This window comes from Acomys russatus, chromosome X (assembly GCF_903995435.1).
Source record: "Acomys russatus chromosome X, mAcoRus1.1, whole genome shotgun sequence".
Classification (NCBI taxonomy): domain Eukaryota; kingdom Metazoa; phylum Chordata; class Mammalia; order Rodentia; family Muridae; genus Acomys; species Acomys russatus.
Window position 1 is genome coordinate 72,459,448 of NC_067169.1, and position 24,874 is coordinate 72,484,321.

The 24,874-nt window shown below is 36.0% G+C and overlaps 1 protein-coding gene across 3 annotated transcripts in view; it reads left to right on the forward strand.

Moving 5' to 3' along the window:
- Positions 1-24,874, forward strand: part of Diaph2 (diaphanous related formin 2) — a 730,565-nt gene that overhangs the window by 43,470 nt on the left and 662,221 nt on the right. For 2 of the 3 annotated variants that reach the window (XM_051142209.1, XM_051142210.1), the window contains exons 2-3: positions 3,570-3,602; positions 6,033-6,209. In XM_051142209.1, the coding sequence (XP_050998166.1) occupies positions 3,570-3,602; positions 6,033-6,209 (210 nt within the window). The remainder of the gene's footprint in view (positions 1-3,569; positions 3,603-6,032; positions 6,210-24,874) is intronic. The other variant, XM_051142211.1, reaches the window with a different exon arrangement.

Consider the following 24,874-nt stretch of genomic DNA (forward strand, 5'->3'; position numbering starts at 1 on the left):
TAATCATTATTGAGCTTTAGTGTACTAAGCATTGTTTTAGGCATCAGAATTAGACAGAAAATAATCCCTATCCACATACAGCTCATATCTGAGTAGAACAGATAGTAAATGTAGCGCAATGGAAGAGTGCTTGCTTAACATGTACAAGGCTCTGGGTTCCATCCCCAATGCTAGAGAAAACAAAGCAAAAGCCAACAGTCAATGAATAACAATAACTTATAGATTGGTATAGTAAATATTATTTGAAGAAAGAAATAAAAACAAGGGAATATGTGGATTAGTCCTATGTTATTACTAGAGTAAGGCTTACTGAGTAAAAAGCATTGCTAGGAGGATGAAGGAGCAAATTGTATAGATAGCAGAAATGAATGATGCAGGCAGAGTGAAGAGTGAATTCCTGTGGGTGATTGCTTTTCTTGGGAGCAGTGAGGTGGTTAGTGTGAATAGAGCTAGTTGAATGAAGGGGAAGCAGTGAGAGATGAGGTCAGGGATCTTGTAATCATTGTAATGACTTTGAGTTGCATTGGAAGGGAAAATAGAGTCACTGCAGGTTTGAACTGGGGAGTGACATGACTTTGGGTTTCACAGTATAACTTTGTCTGCCCTTTTCAAATTGCACTGTAAGAGAACAAAGGTAGAATAAGGGAGACAAGAGAGGAGGTTATTAAGGAAATCTAGATAAGAGCAGATGGTGGCTTGAATTAGAGGTTTGGTGTGTGTGCGTGTGTGTGTGTGTGTGTGTGTGTGTGTGTGTGCGCATGTGTGCACGCATGCACAATCATGCATTGCTGAACAGTTAGTCACTAGGCTATTGGAAATAAAGACTGACTTAGTGTAGATGTCTTAAGCATAGCCAAGTGGAATGCAAGGTACCATTAGCATAAATGGCACACTCGTATTTGTAAAGTGAAATCTATTGATTAGATTGTCTTAAATTTCACCATTTCATTTGGGTTATTGTGAACAAAAATGTTAATTCAAAAAGAGAATTATGGGACGATCCAAACTCTTTCTGTAAAACCAAGTGAAAAGATTTCAATTTTTCTTGTGTTTGTTTTCACTGATTAAGCTGTCAGCTTGTGTTCAATTGAGATATACATTTGAAGCATTTCTGATATACATGTACCTTAACTTGGGAAATTTGACTAAAGCAAATCATTTTTCCTCTAATTTATATTCTTGATTTGGAGATGTGGATGCTTCCAATCATAACTTTATAACCCCAGAGGAATGGGTGAAAAGGAAAGCAGAAGTTGCTTAAAAAGTTATGTAATCTATCTATAAAACCCAGATGGATAGGATCATGTCAGATGTTAGCAGGGTCACTTCAGGTCTGCAATTGTGCTTTACAAGAAATCAAGTGTATCACCATGCATGAAACTTTTCTGTAACCAACCAGAAAACCTCAAGAGAAAATAGTAGGTGGAGAAAATCCTAATGTGAATTTATTTTGTACAGATTGCTTTAGTTTTGATTTAAATAATTCTCCCTTTTAGTCTTGTGTGTGTGTGTGTGTGATGTGTTTATCTGGTTATGTGTGTGTGCGCTCGGATATGCACGAATGTGAGTGTGTATCTACGTGTGGGGAACGTGTGTATGGAGTGTATGTGCCACGGCACATGCATGTGTATGTATGTGGGTGCGTGTTTATCTTTGTATGCATGAATGTATGTGCACATACATGAGGGGGAACATGCATGTATGTGAATATGTATCTATGTGTATGGGCATGTGTGTGTGTATGTGTGTGTGCATACAGGCATGTATGTGAGTATGTATCTATGTGTGGGGGTATGTGTGTGTATGTATGTATGTATATGTGACTGTGTGTGTGTGTTGGGGGCACAGGCACATATGTGAGTGTATGTATGTGTTTGTGGTGGGCACATGTACATGTATATGTGCATGTATCAGGGGGCACATGCATATATGTCAGTGTGTATGCATGTTTGTGGGCATATGTATGTGAATGGGGTGTGTGTGAACGTGTGTATGTATGTGTGTCAGGGGCAATGATTGTGAGTGTGTTTGTGTGTGTATAGGCATATGTGGTGTGTGTGTTCATGTGTGTGTATGTGTATGTGTGTGCACATTCATTCCAGAGCATGTTCATGGATGAGTGGAATTCAGAGGACGACATTGCCTGATTTTGGTCCTTACTTCCTTATCTTGTTTGAGACAGAGTCTCGTTGTTGTTTGTTGCTGTATAGATAGTTCTCCCACTAGCTTTCATGGGTTTTCTTGTCACTACTTCTTAACTTATTGTCAGAGACTTAGAATTATAGATACACAGTAGTGCACCTGGCTTAATGTGGGTTCTAGAGTGGCAAACTCAGGTTCTGACATGTTAAGTGAGTACTTTAACTACTAAGCCACCTTCTGAGCCTCTCTTTCTTTTTCCAAGGCAATAACGATTGATTGTGGTTTATGATGATTTAGTACAAGGGTTAGGAGTTTAGATTCCTGAGGGAATTGAAGAATTCAAAATACAGAAAAAAATTTATGCATTCACTAGTGCATTTGCCACAGCTGTTCTAGGGGAGGGTGATCTTTAATAGCACAGAGTGGATAGTAGCAATTGAAGGCAATTCCTTGAGATTGTGAGATTGTGAGTGGAATTCTCTGTAGTGAAAGCCTCGTATTTTACTTGGTAAAAATTCAAGTCTACTTCTTTTTTTTCCACATAGAACTGTTATATTTTTATTTTTTACCCATGGGTGAGGGTACTGTTAATGAAGGTAATCAAAGAAAGTATCTACAAGATACTTATCTTTCTGTTCCCTCCCTCCCTCTTCCGCTCTGTTCCTTCCCTTAGACCTCCTACAGGTGGGGTCCTCCTCCCCCACTATATGACCACAGCCTATCAGGTCTCATCCTCATAGCCTGCATCCCTGTCCTTTGTGTTCCCAATGTGCCTCTCCCTGTGGGATCACAACAACTTCTATGGCTATGTTAAATATAGTTTATTCAGCTTCACACACACACACACACACACACACACACACACACATACACACACATACACACACACTGAAACAAGTTAGAAGGGTTAAATTCAATTTATAATAAGTTTGGAATTTGAATTATCTCCTGAAATCTGATGTTTATTGAATTGTTTTGTTACAGTTTAACATTTTTCTCATTAAGTAATTGTGACTATTTGTGAATTTGTTGCTGTCTTTTAATTTCATCGTATTTAAGCCATTGTTCACTACTCAACCTTTTCAAAGCCTGTAAAGGTGCATAATTTTACTGACTGCTTTGTTGTACTTGAACTCTGTTGTAGTACCTTCTGATATAGACATTAAAGTCAGATCTTAGATCCATATTTAAAAATAAGTAAGTAACCATTCTCCCCAATCAAACCTTCATTTGTAATGTCTACCATTTTTCAAATTTCGTAATGAACGTATTATTTGTATGTTGAACTTTATTACTTTTTGACAATTTGTATTTGTCAAAAGATGAGAATCATTCAATTCCTTCAAGTATTGTTGTCTTGTTTGACCTATGGATTTCTCTTATCTGACTGGTGTTTTCTTTTGTTTGTTTCCTTTTGGTTCTAATAGAACATTCAAATAAAAACTTTGGCAGATGATGTGGTAAGGTGGTGTGAGCAGCATGTTGTGCATTGCTTATGCATGTTACATTTTTATTAAAAAGTGGACATTAAAGCATTGATATATGCAACATAGGAAGTGACTGCATGTTTCAAAAATAGAACAGAATGGGATAATTGCCAATAGACTAATTTCTCCTTTCCCCATATTAATGTAAGCAATTGTAGCCAGGCACCGCGGTGCATTCCTGCAATTTTCTAGCACTGAAAAGTGGATTACTGCAAGTTGGAGGTCAGCCTGGTGTACATAGTGTACTCTAGGCGAGTCAGGGCTATATAGTGTCCCATCTCAGCTCAATAAAAACAAACAATGTCTCTAAACTTACCTAAATATTTGGGAAAGATCCCATCTAAACTTTTATTATTGTAAAATACAACGAACTATATTTAAAAATTTGATGCATGAGTATAGACCCTGGAAAATTGGACATTTTCTCTTTTGATAGCCAAATAAATTGTGAGTATATTATATACCGTTATTAATGGAAATTATTTACAAATCAAATGTGTTACTAAATTTAAAAAGCTTACATACTTTTAAACCCATATTACCATAATAATTCTTATTGAAAGTTACAAGCTAAGATTTAAATGCACCTTTTATACTCTCTTGAATGATATTTTACACAATTTTATTATTTTTTTCTGTTTGAAGTTTCTTATCTACAAAAAAATGTAAAATAATATTACTGCTCTAAGGAAATGAAAGTGTGTAGCTTGACTTCATTTTCTTACTAGAATTTAGATGTATTAAAAAGCCATTTTTGCATTAAAATGAAGAGTATGGAAAGGTCAAATCTGTATGTTAGTAATGCTGATACTCAGTACACAAGTGAAGTGAATGGAGAAACAATATGTTAATTTAATGGCCAATTGCATATTAAAATGCTTTCATGTCCACCATATTTTTAAGTAAAATTAGACTCAGTTTATTTAGGATTACTAAAATTGTTTTTCTTGAGTTGTGTGAAGAGATTATCTAAACCAAAATTAAATAATATAGATCAAATAATTTTAAGGAAATATTCACAATGTGAAGACCAAGATCAGAACTAGGGCCTCATGTGTTTAAGTGTGTCACCTGTTCTGTGCATTGAGGGAGTTGATTTAGATGCCATTTAATTTTTCTTCCCACCTCCAAAGTACAGTGGTTTGCATAATCTCTCTGTAAGCAACCATGCACTCAAGTAATTTTTGTAATCCTAACTAAGCTGCTTAAAACTGCTTTCTTCAAAATATATGTTATGGTTTAAAAAACTTCCATTATTTCAATCAATAAAATAAAGAATATGTCCTATTTGCAGGGGGTCAGTAAAATGTCATATGAACTGTAATAATGTTTGTAATGCTTTTGTATTTAAAAGGATGGTGGTGACATGACAGTGTACATTCATTGTCCTCTCAGCTAACATGTCTGCTTGCTTAATGTGACCTGATGATATTGCATGTGCTTTCTAACAGATACTAGAATAAAACTGAGTCACCTTCAGTTTTATGAATTTTACTAATGTTTGGTGCCCAATATATGCTGGTTTTCAAATTGAATGGTCCATTCACATGCAGGTAAAGTCCTTGATTCACTTGACCTGAAAGAGCAAGCTTATTGTTAGAGATTGTACATGGTATCAGTGGTTTAAAGGAAATACCTATAAAGAGTGAGAGTTCATCAGAATAATATTTGGAGGAAGAAGGTAGATCTATTTTCATTTCCAAGAATTGAAATGAGTACTTTAGCTTTGTTTCACTTCCTATTGGTGCCAAGTATTTGGCAAAGAAAAAGCTTAGGGATACCATCAACAAGCCACAAGTGTATTCTGCTCTCACAATGGCCCTGAAGTGTAGAGAAGAAGAAATGGTGAGAGTGAAGGTGACTTTCCTTCCAGCCTGATTCTGGGAGAGTAACTTTTCAGTTTGGATTTGAACTCACTCTCTGTCTTCAGTCTCTATGCTATTCAGTTTAGGCAACTGTTACACTGACAGTTATTCATATATACTTGCCAGCGCAGAAGAAAAACATTACCTTAAATCTCCCTTTGAGTTTTTTTAATCAGTAGCTGTTTCCTTTCTCTCCTTCCATAGCATTTTAGTTGGCACCAAAGACTCATTTTCGCAGAAACAGCCACCATAACATTTTGATCCAAAGTGTCTTTTCACTTACTTCCTGTGCAAAACCGAAATGACAAATGACTAAATTTTACTTTTGAGGAATGTTTTCTCACCCCCAGACTTCTGAAGCTTAAGAACAAAATAGTCCAATCTCTAACTTGAGCTTGCTGCTTACAATAACATTTTGTCAAGAGACAATAATAATATATATTATACTAAGTGCCATTTTGATGTTTCCATTCTTCATGTTTATGGCTCCTGATTCTTTTCTTAGGTCTTTTTTTTGTTTTTTGTTTTTTGTTTGCAGCGTGACCGAATTACAAGTTTCAGAAAATCTACCGTCAAAAAAGAAAAACCTCTCATTCAACATCCTATCGATTCTCAAGCCGTGATGAGTGAGTTTCCAACAGCTCAGCCGTTATATGATGAACGATCTCTGAATTTGTCTGAAAAGGAAGTTCTGGACCTCTTTGAGAAAATGATGGTGAGTTTGACCTCTAAATTCACTGTCATTTTAAACTATGTGTGTTCAGTTAACACTGCATTTTAAATAGGCATGTTTATAGGGAACGTTTATAACTTATAAAAGCACAGACCTAATCCTTATTGACACAACAAAAGTATTTTCAAGAATATCTTGGTTATTTATTTGCCAAAATGCTTGTTCTAGTCAGAGGGCCTAAAATCAGGGGCAGATTTATTTCTCTTTGTTCTCTAGTATTTAGTAGTTCGTGCCATAAGAAATCAATTTCTCAATTAACTAATTTGTGTGCTTGCTGGTCCAAAACAAAATGCACCTAAGTATACAAGGTTTGGTGAGTACATATAATACAGGTGGGAAGGCACAGGGTAAACAACAAAATGGTAATTGCAACCAAGGTCTTAATTCATTCAATTTTCTCATATTAGCAGCAGATTTTTATAGCATGTTACTTATGCTTCTTTTTGTGTGTCTAAATTACTTCTAAAATAATAATATAATATTTGGATTATTCAACACTTTTTTGTTTGTCTGAAAAGGGGATAAATGAAGCTCAGATCATCTTACATTGGTTAGCTTGATGAGATTTCTTTTATAGAACCCAAAACATGATTTGTTATTTATATATTTATTTATAAACATGCATTTTATATAAAGAATTCTATAACATTTGTAACATACCTTCCTTTGTCAAACAAGCCTTAGTCCATCTAGAATTATTAATACATCTTCATTAGTCTTCAGTTTCCTATTCCGTTGTCCTTTCTTAATTGCCAAAAGTGATGATAATAACGATAAAATATGAAAAAATTCCTTGATATTATTTTGCTAAAAACGTTTTCAACCTTTCCTAGTGTTCTCTCGCTCACCAGTTATACTCCTTCTATAGGAGGAGGTTATTATACATGTATATTTTGTAGGATATATTTTATATTATTATCAATATATCGCATGTCATTTAATCATTGTCACCTACATAAAATATATATACTTTCATATTGACAACAAAGTGTATTCATATCTAGTGATGCGACTACTAGATTATTCAGTTTTATTTTTAATATTTTGATGATGACTATATTAATTTTTATAATGACAGTGCTACTTTAGATTCCCCCATTAACACAAGACTCCCCTTTTTGCTATATCCTTGCCAATAGATGTTATCTTTTGTCTTTTTGAACATGCTCATTCACACAGGCATGAGATGAGTTACAACACTGTGGGTTTAGTTTGTCTTATAAAAAGAGAAATAAACCAGGCACAGAAAAACAAATACTTGTGATCCCACTGTTGTATATAATCGAAGGAAATTGATGTGATAGAGCTAGAAAATAGAATGGTGGTTACTTACCAAGAGTTCTTGTTTCCTTTTCTGTTTCTGTGACAGACACCATGTCCAAAGCAACAAGAGGTAGAGGAAAAGGCTTGATTCAGTTTATACTTCCCGGTAACAGTTCATCACTGTGTGAAGTCAGGGTGGGAACTCAGGGCAGGAAGCTGGCAGTTAGACCAATGTAGGAGTGCTGTTCACTGGCCTAATTACCAATTTGTGCTCAGATAGTATTTTTTAAAAATAACCCAGGACTACCTGTTCTGGAATGCCACTGCCCACAGTGGCCTGGGCCCTCCTACATCAATTATCAGTCAAGATATCTTCTCACAGATAAGGTTACAAGCCATTTGATTGAGTCACTTCTTCAATTTAGATTCCCTACTTTCAGGAGACTATACACTGTGACAAATTGACAATAAAGACTAGTTACAACACAGGGGTTGGTGTATTTGGGGGATGAACAAGGAGATGATTGTCCAAGGATTTGGTTATCTATGGGGGAATAAGTTACAGAGATATATTGTATAAAGTAATGATTATAATTAATAATATATTATATTGAAAATGTGATGGTTTAATAAAAAGTGTTCCAAGCACAAAATATTTGAAAAATATGTAATGATGAGCTGGACTTAGACCCTGAACAATGTGTGCATTCTTTAGAACATTGTATTTTACACAGTAAGTACAGATTTTTATTAATTGAAAAGCTTATAAATGGAAAATAAACACAAGTGAATATATTCATTGAGTACATACATATCTTTATAGTATGTTATAAAAATTTGTAGCATTTTTCCTTTATCAGATAAACCCTGATCGTTGTACAGTTGCCAAGATTTCTTATAAGTTTATTATCTTATCATACTGTCACTGATAATATCACTGATAGCAGCAAAACAAAAACATTGATACACACAAGAATATTACTTTAAAAATAATAGTATAAATATAGCAGAAATAACCTTTATGAGAAACATGGTTTGATTAAAATTTAACAACCAAGGTTAATGGAAGACTTAATTTTTTTATTGAAAAATAAAATCATTCATATTACATCTCAATTGCAATCCCATCCCGTGCATCCTCCCATTCCTCCCTTCCTCCCGCTTTCACTCCATTCCCCTTCCCTATGACTGTGAAGGTTGGGGACCTCCTCCCCTTGAATATGATGCTAGGGTATCAAGTTTCTTCTTGGTAGTCTGCTATCCTAATGGAAGACTTTTTAAGGATTGTATCTATTCTTTGAGAGGTTTTCTTGCACTATATTTATTTATATGCTATTTTTAGTTTGACCTATACTGCTTTACAATGAACATGTTCTTTTCAGAATCCCCATTTTTAAAATTTACTACGTATTTATGGACCAGACATGAATTACTTTACATGTTTCATTTCAGTTGATTCTTACGACTATTCTGCCCATTATGTACTAATTTTTAGTCCACATTTTCAAATAAGTAATTTGAGCTTCAGAGAGAGAGGCTAAGAAAGTTGGTTCAGTAACTTGCCAAAGCTTTTAAGTGGGCAAATTGATACGTAGACTTAGGTACATAACAAATCTAAAGCACTGGAATTTTTCTAACATTTCTATTTATCATTTCATTAAAGCTATATAAAAATGTTTCCAGTACATACACACATAGGGTATGAGGCAAAGAGTTCGAGGTAGAACATTTCCTACCGATGGTAACACTTTATCTGTACTTGTCCTTTATATAAACTTACCAAAGGCCAACAGATTTATGATAGAAAATTGTTAAGGTATCATCATTGCAGTTGATTGGAAGAATGCACTGATGTTACTGTTTCTGAAATACAGAAGTAGATATTCAGATACAAAATGTTTTTGTATCTGAGGACTCCTTGTAGATGTCCTCCTTACAAATAACATTTAAAAATGTTCTTGTGCTATTTGATGGCTACTAAGATGATCTGGTTAGAGTCTCTAGATGTTACTGTTATTGTACTGTTTCTGTTAAGCAGTGTTTGCAGTTTCTAGAACTACCATGCAACTGTGTATCCTGTTTAGTCTAAACAGGTGTGTTTGGCTTTTAGGATGCCATACCCCAAGTGTAAAATGCTTTTGCAATGTTGTATCAAATAGTACCTTTCACAAACTTCCTTTGCATTAGATGCTTAACAGCAAGTGAATTACTTTAAAAGTTCTAATACAGTGGATTATTTAACATTTTTGAAAAATGGTATGTTTTCATAAAACAGTGAAAAACCAAAAAAACCCTTTATTCAAATTTAATCTATCTCATTTCTACAATTGATACTCTACTTGCTTGAGAGTCAAAAGCACCAACAGCATATCTCAGTGTAGCAGCCAGTAGATGACTAAGTTTAAAATTACAGCAGAATAGGACTTTTTATAAGTACTAGCTATTTTATTATTAACTGTTCAATATCAATCCCTCCAAGCATTTGGTTATTTTTGAAGTGAATGAGAACTCTTAAATGAGAGGCCAGTTCATAAAAAGAACTACCTGATATGGTAGTACATGCCTATAATAGTAGCATCCAGGAGTCCAAGCTAGGTAGATCTCTGTGAGGCCAGTTATAGGCCAGTCAATGGGGCTACATACTGAAACTATGTCCTGTCTCAAAGAAGTGAGTGGGTTACTTTTACTTAAATTATGAATGTTTTCTTGACTTTCACACCTATTCTGTGCATCAATAAATCCCTTCTCATATTATAGATATTTGGATATTTGACTTTCTAAATATTAGTGCCACTGTCTATTGATGACAGAGTTAAAAGTTTCACATATGAAATTGTTAGATAATTCTTTCATAGAGCATACACTTTCTAAAAGACAATATGTATTTTAATATTATATAGATATGCTTTGTATCCTTGACATAAAGTAATGATCACAAATTTGTATGTGATAAGTGTTTAATTACCGATTTTGTATTCCACCTGTTACAATTCTCACAGGTCATCTTAAAGCTTTTAGTCATTTTTTCCCCTTTCCCTTCATTAATTTACACAGAAGCGTAGCCTCTGGCCACCAGGTGCTCTACTTTAACCCAAGCATATTGTGTTCCCCTGACTGCTATGAAGGAATTTTTTTGTCCCTCAGCACGAGGTTTTTACAAGTTGGTTAGCTTGGCCAGGAACGTTTGAGTGCTTTCAGCATAAGTAAGTTTAATTAACAGTTGTTATCACAAAATACATTATTGGTAAACTAGGCCTTCACATTTATAAAAAGCCAAGGAGTAGTTGTCAGAAATGATTAGATTCTAAGAAACTGTTTAGACAGCTCAATTTCAACAGGTAACATTTACATTTTCTATATCCCTTGCTCCATATTTTAGACCATGTTCATTGCTAGGATCTTTTGTAGATAATACACTTTATTTTCCTGTGAAAAATCATATGGAAAACATGTAAAGGAGTAGCAACATGTACTCAATAAACAGATGCCAAAAATAATCTGGATCTGTTGGAGGTTTTGTTGCCACTATTATTATCATAAAAGGCTGACAAGGGAAGGGGAACACAGGCAGTGAAGGAGGAGAAATTAAAGAACTAGGTTTGCAAATTAGCTTTGTAGTGGGACACGTTCACAACCTGCTCTTTCTGTTCTCGATCTGCATAGAGAATGTCTAAAAATGTAATTTCGTTTAAAATGACACTTTTGCTTGTATTTATTTGTATGTATGTATTTGTATGGGTTTATTTGTATGAGTACACTTTAGCTATTATTAATTGCTCTGTGCTCTGTGCTAGACAGTATGTAATGTGCTTCATGTTTAGAGATAAATGCAGAATCTCTACTTACCCTCAGAGAACAGTGTTCTCTCTCAGGGATACAAATAAAGGTAAGCAAGGCTTGCTTAGTTTTAAGATAGCTGTGGATTGGCTGCTTTAGTGGGGGTGTAATCCTTGGAGCCTTTTGTGGAGGCTCAGGAAAGAAGCAAATGAAGATGCAAATAAACTGTGAGAAGCCAGTGTCCACTTCTGAATTATCAGTCTTTATTTTTCTGCTACCATTCCATTCTCATAATTTGAGTAATACATCAAAATTCATGGGCTTCTAAATCCTAGGCACTGTTTTAAATTCTAGAGGGGGGGTGAGAGGAGGGAGGAGAGAGAGGAGTGGAGAGGATAGAGTAGAGAAAGCAGCAAATACCTTGAAGAAAACCCAAATCGTCAAGGAGTGTATGTTCTGATTGGGTGACATATAGAAACAGAAGATGGTATTGTGAAAAGAAGAAATAGCTAAAACAAGTTTCAAGTCAAGGTAAAGTTGCTTTGACAGCTCTCTCCAGAATGCTAGATACTTTGTTGTTGCAGAGGACATAAACATCAAAGATACTGTTCCTCACCGAACTTCACTTTGTATGGCCTTCAAGCTAACAAAGATTGCTTTATGTTTTGAAATTTTATTTTATTTATTATGGGGGTATAGGCATATTTGTTTACATTAGTTTACTTGGGTTTTTATATCTCCCACCCTCTTGAGCCCAATCACTTCTAACACCCCAACACCAGGTAAGAGAGACAGGTTAGTGCGGAGAGAGGGCACGGAGATCTTTTTAGACAACTTCCTGCTGATTACGGGCATTGAGTTTCTTGAAGCAAGACAAGTCTTTATCTCCTCAGGATCTCTCCAATTCCTTCTTCTGTCTCTTTTATCATGACAACTTGACAAACCAGCAACAGCAGGAGCAGAAACCAGCAGGAGGAACAGCTGCACCTCCTCTCTCAGTGATCTGGTCTTTTTAAACTCTCTCTAGAGTCTCCAGAATTAAACTATTTTCAACTGGCCAAATCATACCACTGTCTGAGCACACTCTAGGCAAATGGTCTGCTGCTGTGGACAATCTGAAGCAGCTCCATATTCCATACCTGGGATTAAAAAAAAAACACTCATAGAACATAACTGGGTTTCTAAAGTCACCAAAATTCTCACTACATTTCCCCTTTTATGTTTTATGCCAGTAATTGTACTGTGTTTATTGAGAAATTATAAACAGAGACTTACCAATGAACTAAACACTTTGGAAGTCAGTAGTCAAAGTTTTTTCTGTAACCTGGTGATTCTTGGCTGCTCTTGTTGCTTTTGTCTGAAATGGCTTCTTGCTGTTGAGCTATGGCCCCAAAGCCTTTTCCTCATGGCAAGAGATTACCTTGTGTGTCTCTCTTGGACCTGAATTCATTAGTCAAATTGCAGCCTTTATCACAGCATCTACAAACCCCAGGAAGCTTTGGCTTTCTTTTGGAGAAGAGCCCATTGTCTCCATAAATAGCTTCTTCCATTTTTGGGAGGAGAGGAGAGAGGAAGTCCCATATTTCTTATAGTTACTGTACCAGACATTTTGAGATCTGAAACCTTTAGCTATTTGAACATAGTTTCTTTTTTTTTTCCATTTTATTATTTTATTTATATTACATCTCGATTGTTAGCCCTTCCCCTGTTTCCTCCCATTCTTCCCTCCCTCCCACTTCCCCCTTCTCCCCTCCCCTATGTCTGTGATTGAGGGAGACCTCCCCCCCATATATGCTCTTAGAATATCGAGTCTCTTCTTGGTAAATTGCTATCCTTCCTCTGAGTGCCGCCAGGCCTCCCCATCCAGGGGACATGGTCAGAAAAGGGGCAACAGGGTCCATGTGAGAGTCAGATCTCATTCTCCACTCACTGGTGGAGAATATCATGTTCGTCGGCTAGGTCTTGGTAGGGGTTCGAAGCTTACTGCCTATATTCTCCTTGGCTGGTGCCTTAGTTTGAGGAGGACCCCAGGATCCAGATCTGCCTGTCATAAAGTTCTTCTTGTAGGTTTCCAGGACCCTATGGGTCCTACTATTTCCACTTTCTTCCATGCTACTCTTGCCTAAAGTCTCAATCAGATATCCTCTCCTCTGACCCACTTTCTTGGTAAGTAAAGATTTTCATGGTACGTATCCCTTGGACTAGTGTTTTGATATGAGTGAGTATATACCATTTGTCTTTTTTTTGCTTCTGGGTGAACTCATTCATTATAATAATTTCTAGATCAATCCATTTGTCCACAAATTTCGGGAATTCCTTGTTTTTAATAGCTGAGTAGTATTCCATCGTGTAAATGTACCACAGTTTCTTAGTCCATTCTTCTACTGAGGGACACTTAGGCTGTTTCCATGTTCTGGCTATTATGTATAAAGCAGCTATGAACATGGTTGAGCATATGTCCCTGTTGTGTGATAGCGCATTTTCTGGGTATATTCCAAGGAGCGGGATAGCTGGGTCTTGAGGAAGCCCTATTCCCATTTTTCTGAGAAAGCGCCAGATAGCTTTCCAAGTTGGCGAGGATGTGGAGAGAGAGGAACACTTCTTCATTGCTGGTGGGAATGCAAGCTAGAACATAGTTTCTTTTTAAATGACAGAATTTCCCACAATTGAAGCACTGGACATTTTAATCCTGAAGATCTTGTGCTAATACTGGGAAAGCTAATGTTGGTAAATTCATAACCCCACACTGCTCCTCTGGAGGTGCAGTTAGTTTGAAATTAACCCTTTCTCTTGATATGGTGTATTTTTCTTTAACCCTGTTGCCCTGTATGGCCTCCTGTTCCTCCCACCCCAACTAGGAGTTCTGAGGACTCGAAACCAGCCCAGTCTGTTTCCCTCTTTCATCCTGCTGAAAGTTCCTGCTCTCAGTCACCAGGTCTGAACCTCTTTGTTCTCCCCTTTCCAGGGCTTTTTACTTTCCAAGTGCTTTAACCTCCACTTGCAAACTCTCTACATGCACAGCCAATTCTGATCCTTTTTTTCATTTTCTTTTACTTTATTATTATTTTTTGTTATTTTTCTTTTTTCATATACATTTATATTATTACACACATATATAGTAAACTTCATACAGAGAGAAGGACCACGAAACAATTAGGGTTTATATAAATGTTACATTCATAGTGTTTTGGCTCTTTGTATTTGGCAGCCTTGAAGAAAACATCTTTTCTATTTTGATGTGTCTAAAATTCAGCATGTAAATCCTTGTCTATCATATCTCATTTTTTATCAACTTAAAACATCTATCTAGACCTAAAAACATCATAACTCCTAAGCAATTAAGCTTATTTGTAAAACTGAGGTCCTTTAAAATGAGAATAGAGTGAGTCTTCTGGTTTTCATATTTTGTCCATTTAAAACATTATTTTTTAATTTATATTTTCAATTTACAATCTGATTGTAGCCCCCTCCCACCTCTTCTCAGTCCCTCCCACCCACCCTCTTCCTCCTGTATGCCCTTCCCTTGTCCTCAGAAAAGGGGAGCCATCCCCCACCAACCCACCCCAGCACATCAAGTCAAGGACTGAGCTCCTCCTCATCCACTGAGGCCAGGCAATGTAGCCTGGTTAGGGTGAAGTTTTGAAAAGCAGGCAACAGATGATATTTCATCCGTTTTTTTTTGTTTTGTTTTGTTTTGTTTTTTGTTTCTCAGCCCTCTCCGTACCCACTCACAGCTTTTCCAGTTGTTCAGCCATTCTCCCAACCTTTTTTGAAGAGGAATAAGGGAAGACAATGAAAAAGAAACAGAAAATTCCCTGAGAGCAAGTGAGAGTGAACTCAATGGCAGCAGCTGCCATAAATCTTTTGCTAACCTTATCCTCAAACAGTATATTCTCTGTACCCAGATGTACCCAGCATTAGAAACCAAGTTCCCCTTTTGCCTTGCCTATGTCTGGGCACCACATGTCATCTTTTAAAATCTATTTTATTGGGTTATTATACCTCTACCTCCACTCCAACCCTTATTCTACCCTAATAACTCTTCCAATCCCCCAACACTTAGTAGGAGCGAATGAAGGTTAGAGAGCAAAGGAGATGTAGACCTCTATAGGCTGCTTCCTGCTGATTAGGACATAGAATTCCTTGAGGCAAATCCTATTTTTGTTATCAGAATATTTGGCAGCCCAGTAAACCAGCAATCCAGTAATACAGCACTGAGACAAACTAGCAGCAACAGGTGGAGCAACATCCTCTGCAGGCTGTCTTGGGGGGCTCGCCCATTTATACCTCTGCAGAATCCCCAGAATTAAACAATCTTCAGCTGGCAAAGATCACATTCCTATTAGTGGACGAGGCAAATCATAATCCTCTGCTGTGAAGCAGCCTATTATTCCACACCTGGGAAAAAGAGAACAACATATTCACATAACATAACTGTTTTTAAGGAAACCAAAACTCTCACTACCCTGGTGTGTGTGTGTGTGTGTGTGTGTGTGTGTGTGTGTGTGTGTGTGTGTGTGTGTGTGTAAAATGTGTGAGTGCAGGCAGGAATGCCACGATGTGCATGTGGAGGTCAGGTGATAACTTGCAAGGGCTGGTTTTCTTGTTACACCCACTATGGGTTCCCTGGGGTCCAACTCAGGTCACAAGGCTTAGTGTGGCAAGCACCGTTCCCTGCAAAGCCACCTCACTAGCCTGTTGCCTTATGTTTTAAATGGTTAAAGAGAAAACTTTCAAGGCACATAGTAATTACATAAATTTCATTGTCTACAAATGAGATTTTGTTGAATGTAGCTATTTCTATTTTTAAATTCATGTTCTGTGTTGTCTTTGTATTGCTGTGATCTAGCTAGCAAGGCCTATATAAGAGAATTCAAGGCTACCCTAGGACCCACAGGCCCTGTCCAGAAAACATATACCAAACCAATCTGGAACAAAACCAAAAAACAACCGGAAAAGAATAAATACCAAGAAGAGACTTGATACCCTATGAGCATATACAGGGGGAGGAGGTCTCCCTCAGTCACAGTCATAGGGGAGGGGAGTAAGGGGAAAGCTGGAGGGAGGGAGGAATGGGATGATACAAGGGATGGGATAACTATTGTGATGTAACATGAATAAATTAATAAAAAAGAAAAATAATAAATTTGAAGCTAAAGAATTCTCACCACGAAAAAAAAAATCTGTTCAGCTACTATCTAACTAATAAGATAACGTTTCGTCTCTGTCCTTTTAATGTGAGCTGTACTTGATATCTTGCCTCCAATAAATACAATATGGAAAGTAAGGAAAGTAAGGTAAATTAAAATGAGACCTTAAAAAAAAAAGACAGACTATTTTCTGAGCAAAACCTAAACTTTCCTTGCACTGAAATATTTACAGAAAAGCTGTGTAACCTCAGGATTGTCTTTAAGCTTTTTGATTTTTATTCCTCACTTGAGAAATAGTATACATGAGAATACATGTATGTGTATGAATTCATGTGTGTGTGTGTATACATATATATATATACGTATATGTGTATATGCACATACATATTTCTACAAATAGCCTCAATATGTCAGATTTTAAACTACAAATATATATGCATATGGAAATGTGTACATTATAAGATGAAGACAGATAAGACTAAGAAAAACTTGAATGAACAAGATTTTTTCCAATGAATTTATTTTTTTCAGACAAAAGCCTTTAGTTTCATGGTTGCTGTTCTTGGGTGCAGATATTGTGTTCTTATTTTTTTACGGCTTTCTTTAAAACAGTCAACAATTATACTGCTTCTAAGTTCATCTTATTTTGATATTTGGCTTGACATGTCACAGTAAAACCAAAAAACTGACAAAGAAACCTAAATTCAGGGCTGAAGAGATGGCTTATTGGTTAAGAGCACAGGATGCTCTTCCAGAGGACCCAGTTTCAATTCCTAGAACCAACATGATGGTTTATAACTATGTGTAACTTGAATCCCAGGAGACCTGACATCCTTTCCTGATGTCTAAAAGTACTAGGCACACATGTGCTACATATATATGTGCAGGCAGACAGTCACATGCTTAAAATACATTAAAACCACAATTCCAAATGGAACAAGTGTAGTTCAGCAAAACCCGAGCCAGAGCATTGACTTTTATTGATCCAGCCCATTAATGAAGTTTCACCAGGACAAGTTAAATGCCCTTCCCCTTTGATGATAGCCAGTTGTGCAAGTAGTATGGTGTATTTTGATTTCTTTATATTAATGGGTTGAAAATGTTCGCTAATGAGGGGTTCTTAATTATGCTATTAGCAACATGGACTCTTTCCATTTTCTCTCCTATATCATTGATATATAGATTCTCCACCTCATGGCTGTGACTCCAGATAGTATCTAGCTCTCAGAAGAAAGAATTAGCAGCAATTCAAGCAGAACACTGATATAGAAGTTGGGTCAGCTGATATGTGTTATTCCACATGGAGTTCTTTGAAAAGATGTTACTTTCTAACTAGACACTTTTTTTTTTACTTAAAAGAGAAATGACTAAATCATGCTGAATTTTAGCTACTTTAAAATACTTTATATTGCAATAACCAGAGATTTTTTTTAGGGAGAAAATTTATTTTTTCTTTTGTCAAGCATCCGAATAAGTATAGATTGTATGTTTAGCATTTTTGTTCCCTCTGTACTCTTCTATTTTCACACAATAAATATCCATTATTTTACATATCTATGTAAACTCTTGGAACCACAAGTGAGGGGAAACTATATTGGTTATTCTGCTACTAGCTTATATTTCTTAGTATGCATAGGGAGAAAAATATTTTCAAGTTCGATACTTACCTCATGTCAAAACTGTGTAAACATTTTACTGTATTTGTTTTTCATGTATTTTTGATGTAGTCTCACTCTATAGCTCAGACTAGTTGAGAACTCATTATGTACGTGAGCCTGGTACATAATCGCCTTCTGCAGCTTCAAGAATGCAAGGTGTGAGTTATTACTCAGCTGTGCACTTTGGTTTAAAATACTTCCTGCAATGACTGTTTGAGTTTTCCACATGTAAGTTTGTGGTATTCTTCCTATTTGTCGCATTTCCATTAAGCATCTTATTAACTACTGCATGTATTTTGGCAGTATGTTTCGTTAAATTGTTCATTAGGGACTCAAAGAAAAATTCTCTTTCTGTCTCTGTCTCTGTCTGTTTGTCTGTCTGTTTGTCTGGCTGTCTGTCTCTCCCCCCCCCCCTCTCTCTCTCTCTGTCTCTCTCTGTCTCTGTCTCTCTGTGTGTGTGTGTGTGTGTGTGTGTTGAAACAATCTTGCTAATAGTACTATAAGATATTTTATAAGGCAGTTGTATACATCTAGCTATATAGTGAACCTCCCACACTTGACAGTCACTTAGTCACTTTCCTAATCCTCACTTTAGCGCATTTTTTGCAATGATTTCTGTGTGTCTTCGGACAGTGTTTGCTGACAAGGAAAACATTTTATTTATTTTTTTATTTTGCATTTATTACTTCAGCTGCTTTCACAAAAGTGTTTCCTAGCTGCTGTGAGGCCTTTTGTTCCTTACTATTAAAGACAATTCAAAAGAGGCTCATAAACATGTGTCATTAAGTTTTATACACTATCACTAAGGTACACGATTGAGATCATGTGATTCTAATTATTGTTGAGAAAATGGAAGACTCTGTCTTCATGCTCTGGCTGCTAGGATTGAAATGACCTACTAATATGAGGTGGATTTTTACTACCATTGTCTAATATTTTAAGTACAGTGCGCACATAAAGTGAGGGTCATCATTATGATTAATATGTGACTGCTTTTGAAATGATGACTTTAATCATTTCCATTTTGTAGAGACAGCTTATTAGACTTAGATTTTTGTTATTTTTACTATGTGATAATAGAGGAGAGGACGAGATTTAAGAATAAAGAATATAGCAGTCACCCATTTTCTTGTTCCCTTGTGCTTGCATTATTGGTAGTATACTATTATCCTCAATCTGTTGTCTCTATAGGAGTCACTTAGAGTTCCCTTTCCATTTTCTGAGGGCTTATTTGGTTAAAGCTAGATAAAATAATCAGTTAATATACCAAACATTAGCTGGGGTGTGCTGTAATGCACTGAAGGTGAATAAATATTCATTGCAAATATCCCACTGCTTCCTTAAGCTGCTTCATGTACCATTCCGTCTTGTGAATCCGAGGAGTAATCTAGTGCATATCTTTGTTAAGTATTAGTAAGTCTTATTTTTATATTTTTGAATGAGCACCATTTGTCAACCTCATTGGGTCTTTTATGCTATCTGGCTATCAGGTGCCTTTGACAGGATCTTGAAAAAAGAAACAGATGAGGAAGTTGTATACCAAACTTAGTAATAATCATTATTATACCTTTGCTTCTGTTTTTAGGCTCATTCTATATTCAGAAATACAATCCTCGCACTATATTCCTTTGACTTTGTGTTTCTACCTGAGTTCCTATATGTTATGTAGCTGTAGCCTATGTAGTTCAAAAAAGTTACCTGAATCCTTTGAAAACTTTAGGCAGTTGATCTTTGCCAGGTAGAACTGACCACTAATGAAATTACATTTTAAAAATTTGATATTTTCATTTGAATTTAAGAAGTAAATGTTTTTTTCTTTTTCAAAGAAGCTAGAATTATGGAATAAAAAATAAAGTTCTGGATATAAGGATGCATATCTGACAGCTTTAAGCAGAAGGATTGTGAGTCTAGGCTATCCTAGGCTACATAGCAAAATCCTGTGTCAATCAAACAGAATACAACCAAATTTAAACTTAGCAACAAACCATGAAAATTATTTATTATTATAATAAATATAAATATACAAATAATTCATTTCTCTTAAAGGTGAATATCTCCTTAGCTGGGGATTTACATGTAGAGGAAAGAGAGAAAAATCAAAGAGGGATGAGAAAGCATGAAGGAAATATTTAATGCAATAATATTCAGCTGGCACAACTTCTAACATTCTCATATGTTTTCATGTAGTTCCTTCTTAATCATTTTAGTGACACACTATTTGGGATTATAGATATAATTTAGTGTTGTAGCATGTGCTGTATATGTAGGAGGCTATGGGTTCAAGCCACAACACCAAAATAAGTAACTACATAAAATAAAAATAAAAACAAATCAAACAGTATTTGATGAAGTAAAGAAACATGTCTAAAGAGAGGTAACTATGAGATGTGAAAACAGGAAAGACATGATGTTTACAATTATGGTTAATTGAATACTATTGTACACTTGGTCAGTTATTTAGACTTCAGCATTATTTTTAATACTGTATTCCTCATATCTTGTGGATACATTAAACAAATATGAAATATGCTTAAAACTTGCTTTGTGTTTTTACTATTGAAAGAACTCTGTGTTTAGTAGTTTCATATTCAATTATAGTGTTTAGAGTTAATATTGAGTTATGAGTATTGCTCTATTTAGTTTGATTATTGTATTATAAAGTTAGAGTTAATGGTTTGGAAGTATCAACTCCATAATTAGTAGTATGTTTTTTAATTCAATAAGAATGAAATGGGTAATTATAGACTCCTCTGTTCATATGAATGTTACCCATTCCTAACCAATGTAGCCAGCAATTTCATGAGTTTAAAAATCGCTGATGATTCTGAAGCAACTTACAATATTTAAGGAAAAGTTCCCATTTTTTCTTTAACAGCAAGAAACAGGGTTCAAAAATATTCAGTAAGTGTTGACTATATTCCAGGGACAAGGATCTTTCCTTGTTGGGATGATAGAGATACATTCCTGCCTTAGAGCAGTGTTTTTCAACCTGCGGGTTGTGACTCCTTTGGGAGTTGTATATCAGATTTCCTGCATATGAGATATTTACACTTTGATTCATAACAGTTGCAAAATTACAATTTTGAAGTAGCAGTGAAAATAACTTTTTTTTGGTTCGGGGCCACTACAACATGAGGAAATTTATTAAAGTTTCACAGCATTAGGAGGGCTGAGAACCACTGCCTTAGGATTTTATGGAGATAGTTCTAGGACAAATTATTAACATAAGTAAACTTACTATAAAAGAACAGGATGAGGGTTTCCATTTCAAAATGTGGCATTGTGGAAAATCTTGCAGAAAGCTTAGTACATGAACAATGTTTTAAAGGGTAAGGATTGGCTGGATGCAGATGGAAGGCAGCGGCTCATAGAGCAAGAAGTGGCAGAGGAAACAGCACCATGTAAAAATAGTGGAAAGTATGAAACAGCATATTATATTTAACAGTCAGCACATCATAAAATCCAAGGTCAAAAGAATAGGTGCTATTTCAAGTTGAAAGAGAAGCCTGGTAGTATTTGAATGTGGGAAAGATAGATTCTAAGTGATGCTACCTGAACATAAATTGAAACTGGTATGTGTATTTTAGCCTGAGAAAATTCAGACTTCAAAAAATATTTGCATGGTTCTTAATTTTCTTTAATCCAGCTACCATTCTCTTTAGTTTGACAGTTAATAAAATTCACTTAAAATGCTTCAGTATCTCACATTTTTGAGCATGAGAATTCTTATTCTGGTTTTTGAAAGTAGATTAAGTATTAAAAGATATTAGTTTGCTCTTCAATCAGAAGAGTTGCAGCAACAGGCTATATATGGCGTTATAGGAATTGCTTGCAGAGCCACATAGTGAAATATAGTCTGATTAAGGAGCTGTTGCCACTCCAGAACCAATTGGTCTGTCTAAGTAAAAAATATGTGGCTGCTGCCATCAGTTCCTTATCTACATCGTCTCTGTTGCCCCCACACCAGCAAGATGGATGGCCTGTTCAATGCCTATTTCTTCAGATGGTTTATTTCTGAGTCTATACCTTTTATAAATGCATTTCATTGGTAAAGACTAAGCCACATGTCTGTACTGAAATTTTATGTAAGGGAAGTAGACAAATACAGTATTTATGAACTCAATTTTTTATGTGAAACTGACAGTGTGAGGATGCATTAAACTGTAGAAGGAATGTCAAAATGATGTTAGGCAGTCAAAAATGACAGTTGCCCACTGAAATCCTTTAACTTGTCTCCTGAATGTTAGATTTTTCTCATTCTTCATAACTCCAATCCAGGCTAAATATTCACTGACCTTACCATCTGACCTGTTTTCAAGGGATCTTATACATGCCTCCACTATAACTTAGATCATGAATTATTTATGTTTGTTTAGTCAACAAACATACATAGCTTTTACTAAGGATCAGACAATTTTTCATAAATAATAGAATTGAATTTGAGTATAAAATCAGTTTCTCAATTTTATAGTCTTAACAGCCTAGCATAGTTCCTTAACTATATTATATTCCCGATAAATAAGTGATTCTAATTTTAAAAGAAAAGAAGACATAAAAGATCACAGCCCTTGAATTTTAATGTAGTATTCATACATTCCTGTATATATTTCATGCCAGTCTATAGGGGAAAAACTTAAAAAATAAACTTTTCACAGATGGGAAGGTAGTGAGTGAGTAGCTACAGTAGTAGTAGTAAGGGAATATATGGTTAAGACAGCAACTGATGTAGGGATAAGAAGTGGCAGATGGAGCATAACTTATAGTAAGTATGAACACTTCCTAGACACCAACAGAATGAGTTTAGGTGTTTTAGGAAAATGTAAAAAGTTTAAAAAAACTATAGGAAGAACATGTAGAAAAATGCAAATAGACACCTATTTATCACCTTGCACAAAACTCAAGTCCAAGTGACCTCAGCATATAGCCAGAAACACTAAATCTGTTAGGAAAAAAAGATGGGAAGAGGCTTTGAACACATTGGACAGGAGACAATTTCCTGAACAGAACACCAACAGCCCAGGCTTAGGATCAACAATTAATAAATGGGACCTCATGAAACTGAAAAGCTTCTCTAGGGCAAAGGACACTGTCAACAGAACAAAACAGCAGCATAGAGATAGGGAAAAGATCTTCACCAACCTTGCATCTGATAAAGTGCTAATATCCAAAATATATAAAGAACTCAAGAAATTAAACACTACCAACCCAAATAACCCAATTAAGAAATTGGGTTCAGAGCTAAACAGAGAATTCTCCACAGAGGAATGTTGAGTGGCTGAGAAACACTTAAAGAAATGCTCAATGTCCTTAGTCATCATAGAAATGCACTCTGAGATTCTATCGCACACCTACCAGAATGTGTAAGATCAAAAATTCAAGTGACAGTACATGCTGGCGAGGATGTGGATAAAGGGGATTACTTCCCCATTGTTGCTGGAAGTGCAAACTTATACAACTACTCTGTAAATCAATCTGGTGCTTTTTCTGAAAATTGGGAACAATGTTATCTCAAGACCCAGCTATACCACTCTTGGGCATATACCTGAAAGATGCCCGACCATACAACAAAAACATTACTCAAGTATGTTCACAACAGCCTCAATTGTAATAGCCAGAATCTGGAAACAACTTAGGTATTCTCCAACCAAAGAATGGATAAAAAAACCTGTGGTACATTTACACAATGGAATACCACTCGTCCATTAAAAACAAGGAAATCTTGAAATTTTCAGGCAAATGGATGAAACTAGAAAAGATCATCCTGAGTGTGGTAACCCAGACCCAGAAAAACACACATGGTGTATACTCACTTATAAGTGGATGTTAGCCTAACAAAGATGTCCTCTGAGAGACTCCACCCAGTGGAGGCTCATGACAGATGATGGGACTTCTGCTGAACACTGGGTGGAGTGCTGAGAGTGGTATGGAAGAAGGGGCAGGGGATGAGAGGACCCAGAGAGTTCAGGAGTGACTATCAAGGCTGAGGATGTGGACCAGGGGGGCCTATACAAAGTGTTACACTAACCAAGGACAATGCATGCAGTGAACTTAGACCCTCTGTTTCCGATCTAGTCAATGGACAGCTTATTCTCCATGGTTGTGTGTTGGAGGTGAGGAGCAGAGACTGTCTCTGATATGGACTCTGGTACCCCCATTTGATCACTATCTATTCCCCTTGGTGGAGAGGCCTGATAGGCATACTGAGGAAGGGGAAGCGGGTGATCCAGAAGAGACCTGATAGTCTGTAGTCATATGGTGGGTGAGAAGGTTCCCTTCTGTCAGGGGTCTATGGGAGGAGAATAGGGCACAAGAGGAAGGGAGGGTGGGAATGAGAAGATACAAGTGAGGGGATAACAATTGGGATGTAATCTGAATAAATTATAATAAATTTTAAAAACTCAGTTCTTTAAATATTTGCCTTAGTGCACCCAAATTACCAATTTAAAAAATTCTATCTATCTATTTATCTATCTATCTATCTATCTATCTATCTATCTATCTATCCAGACTTTTACATATTTTGCTTATCTCAGTACTGAACCATATATATATATAGTCAGCTAGTTTCTCTTTTCTTTTTAATACACAGCAACTTTCTTAAGCTGTTGTATATATACATATACATAATTTGTTATTCATATTTGTTTTCATGGGTAACTGATCTTGGAAGCATTGGTCAAAGTGTAATTGTGTGTTTGTGTGTGTGTGTGTGTGTGTGTGCATGTGTGTGTGTGTGTGTGCTATAGAGGTAAATGAATAGCTTATTTAGGACTGTATAATGTATATCTGTTATAGATTA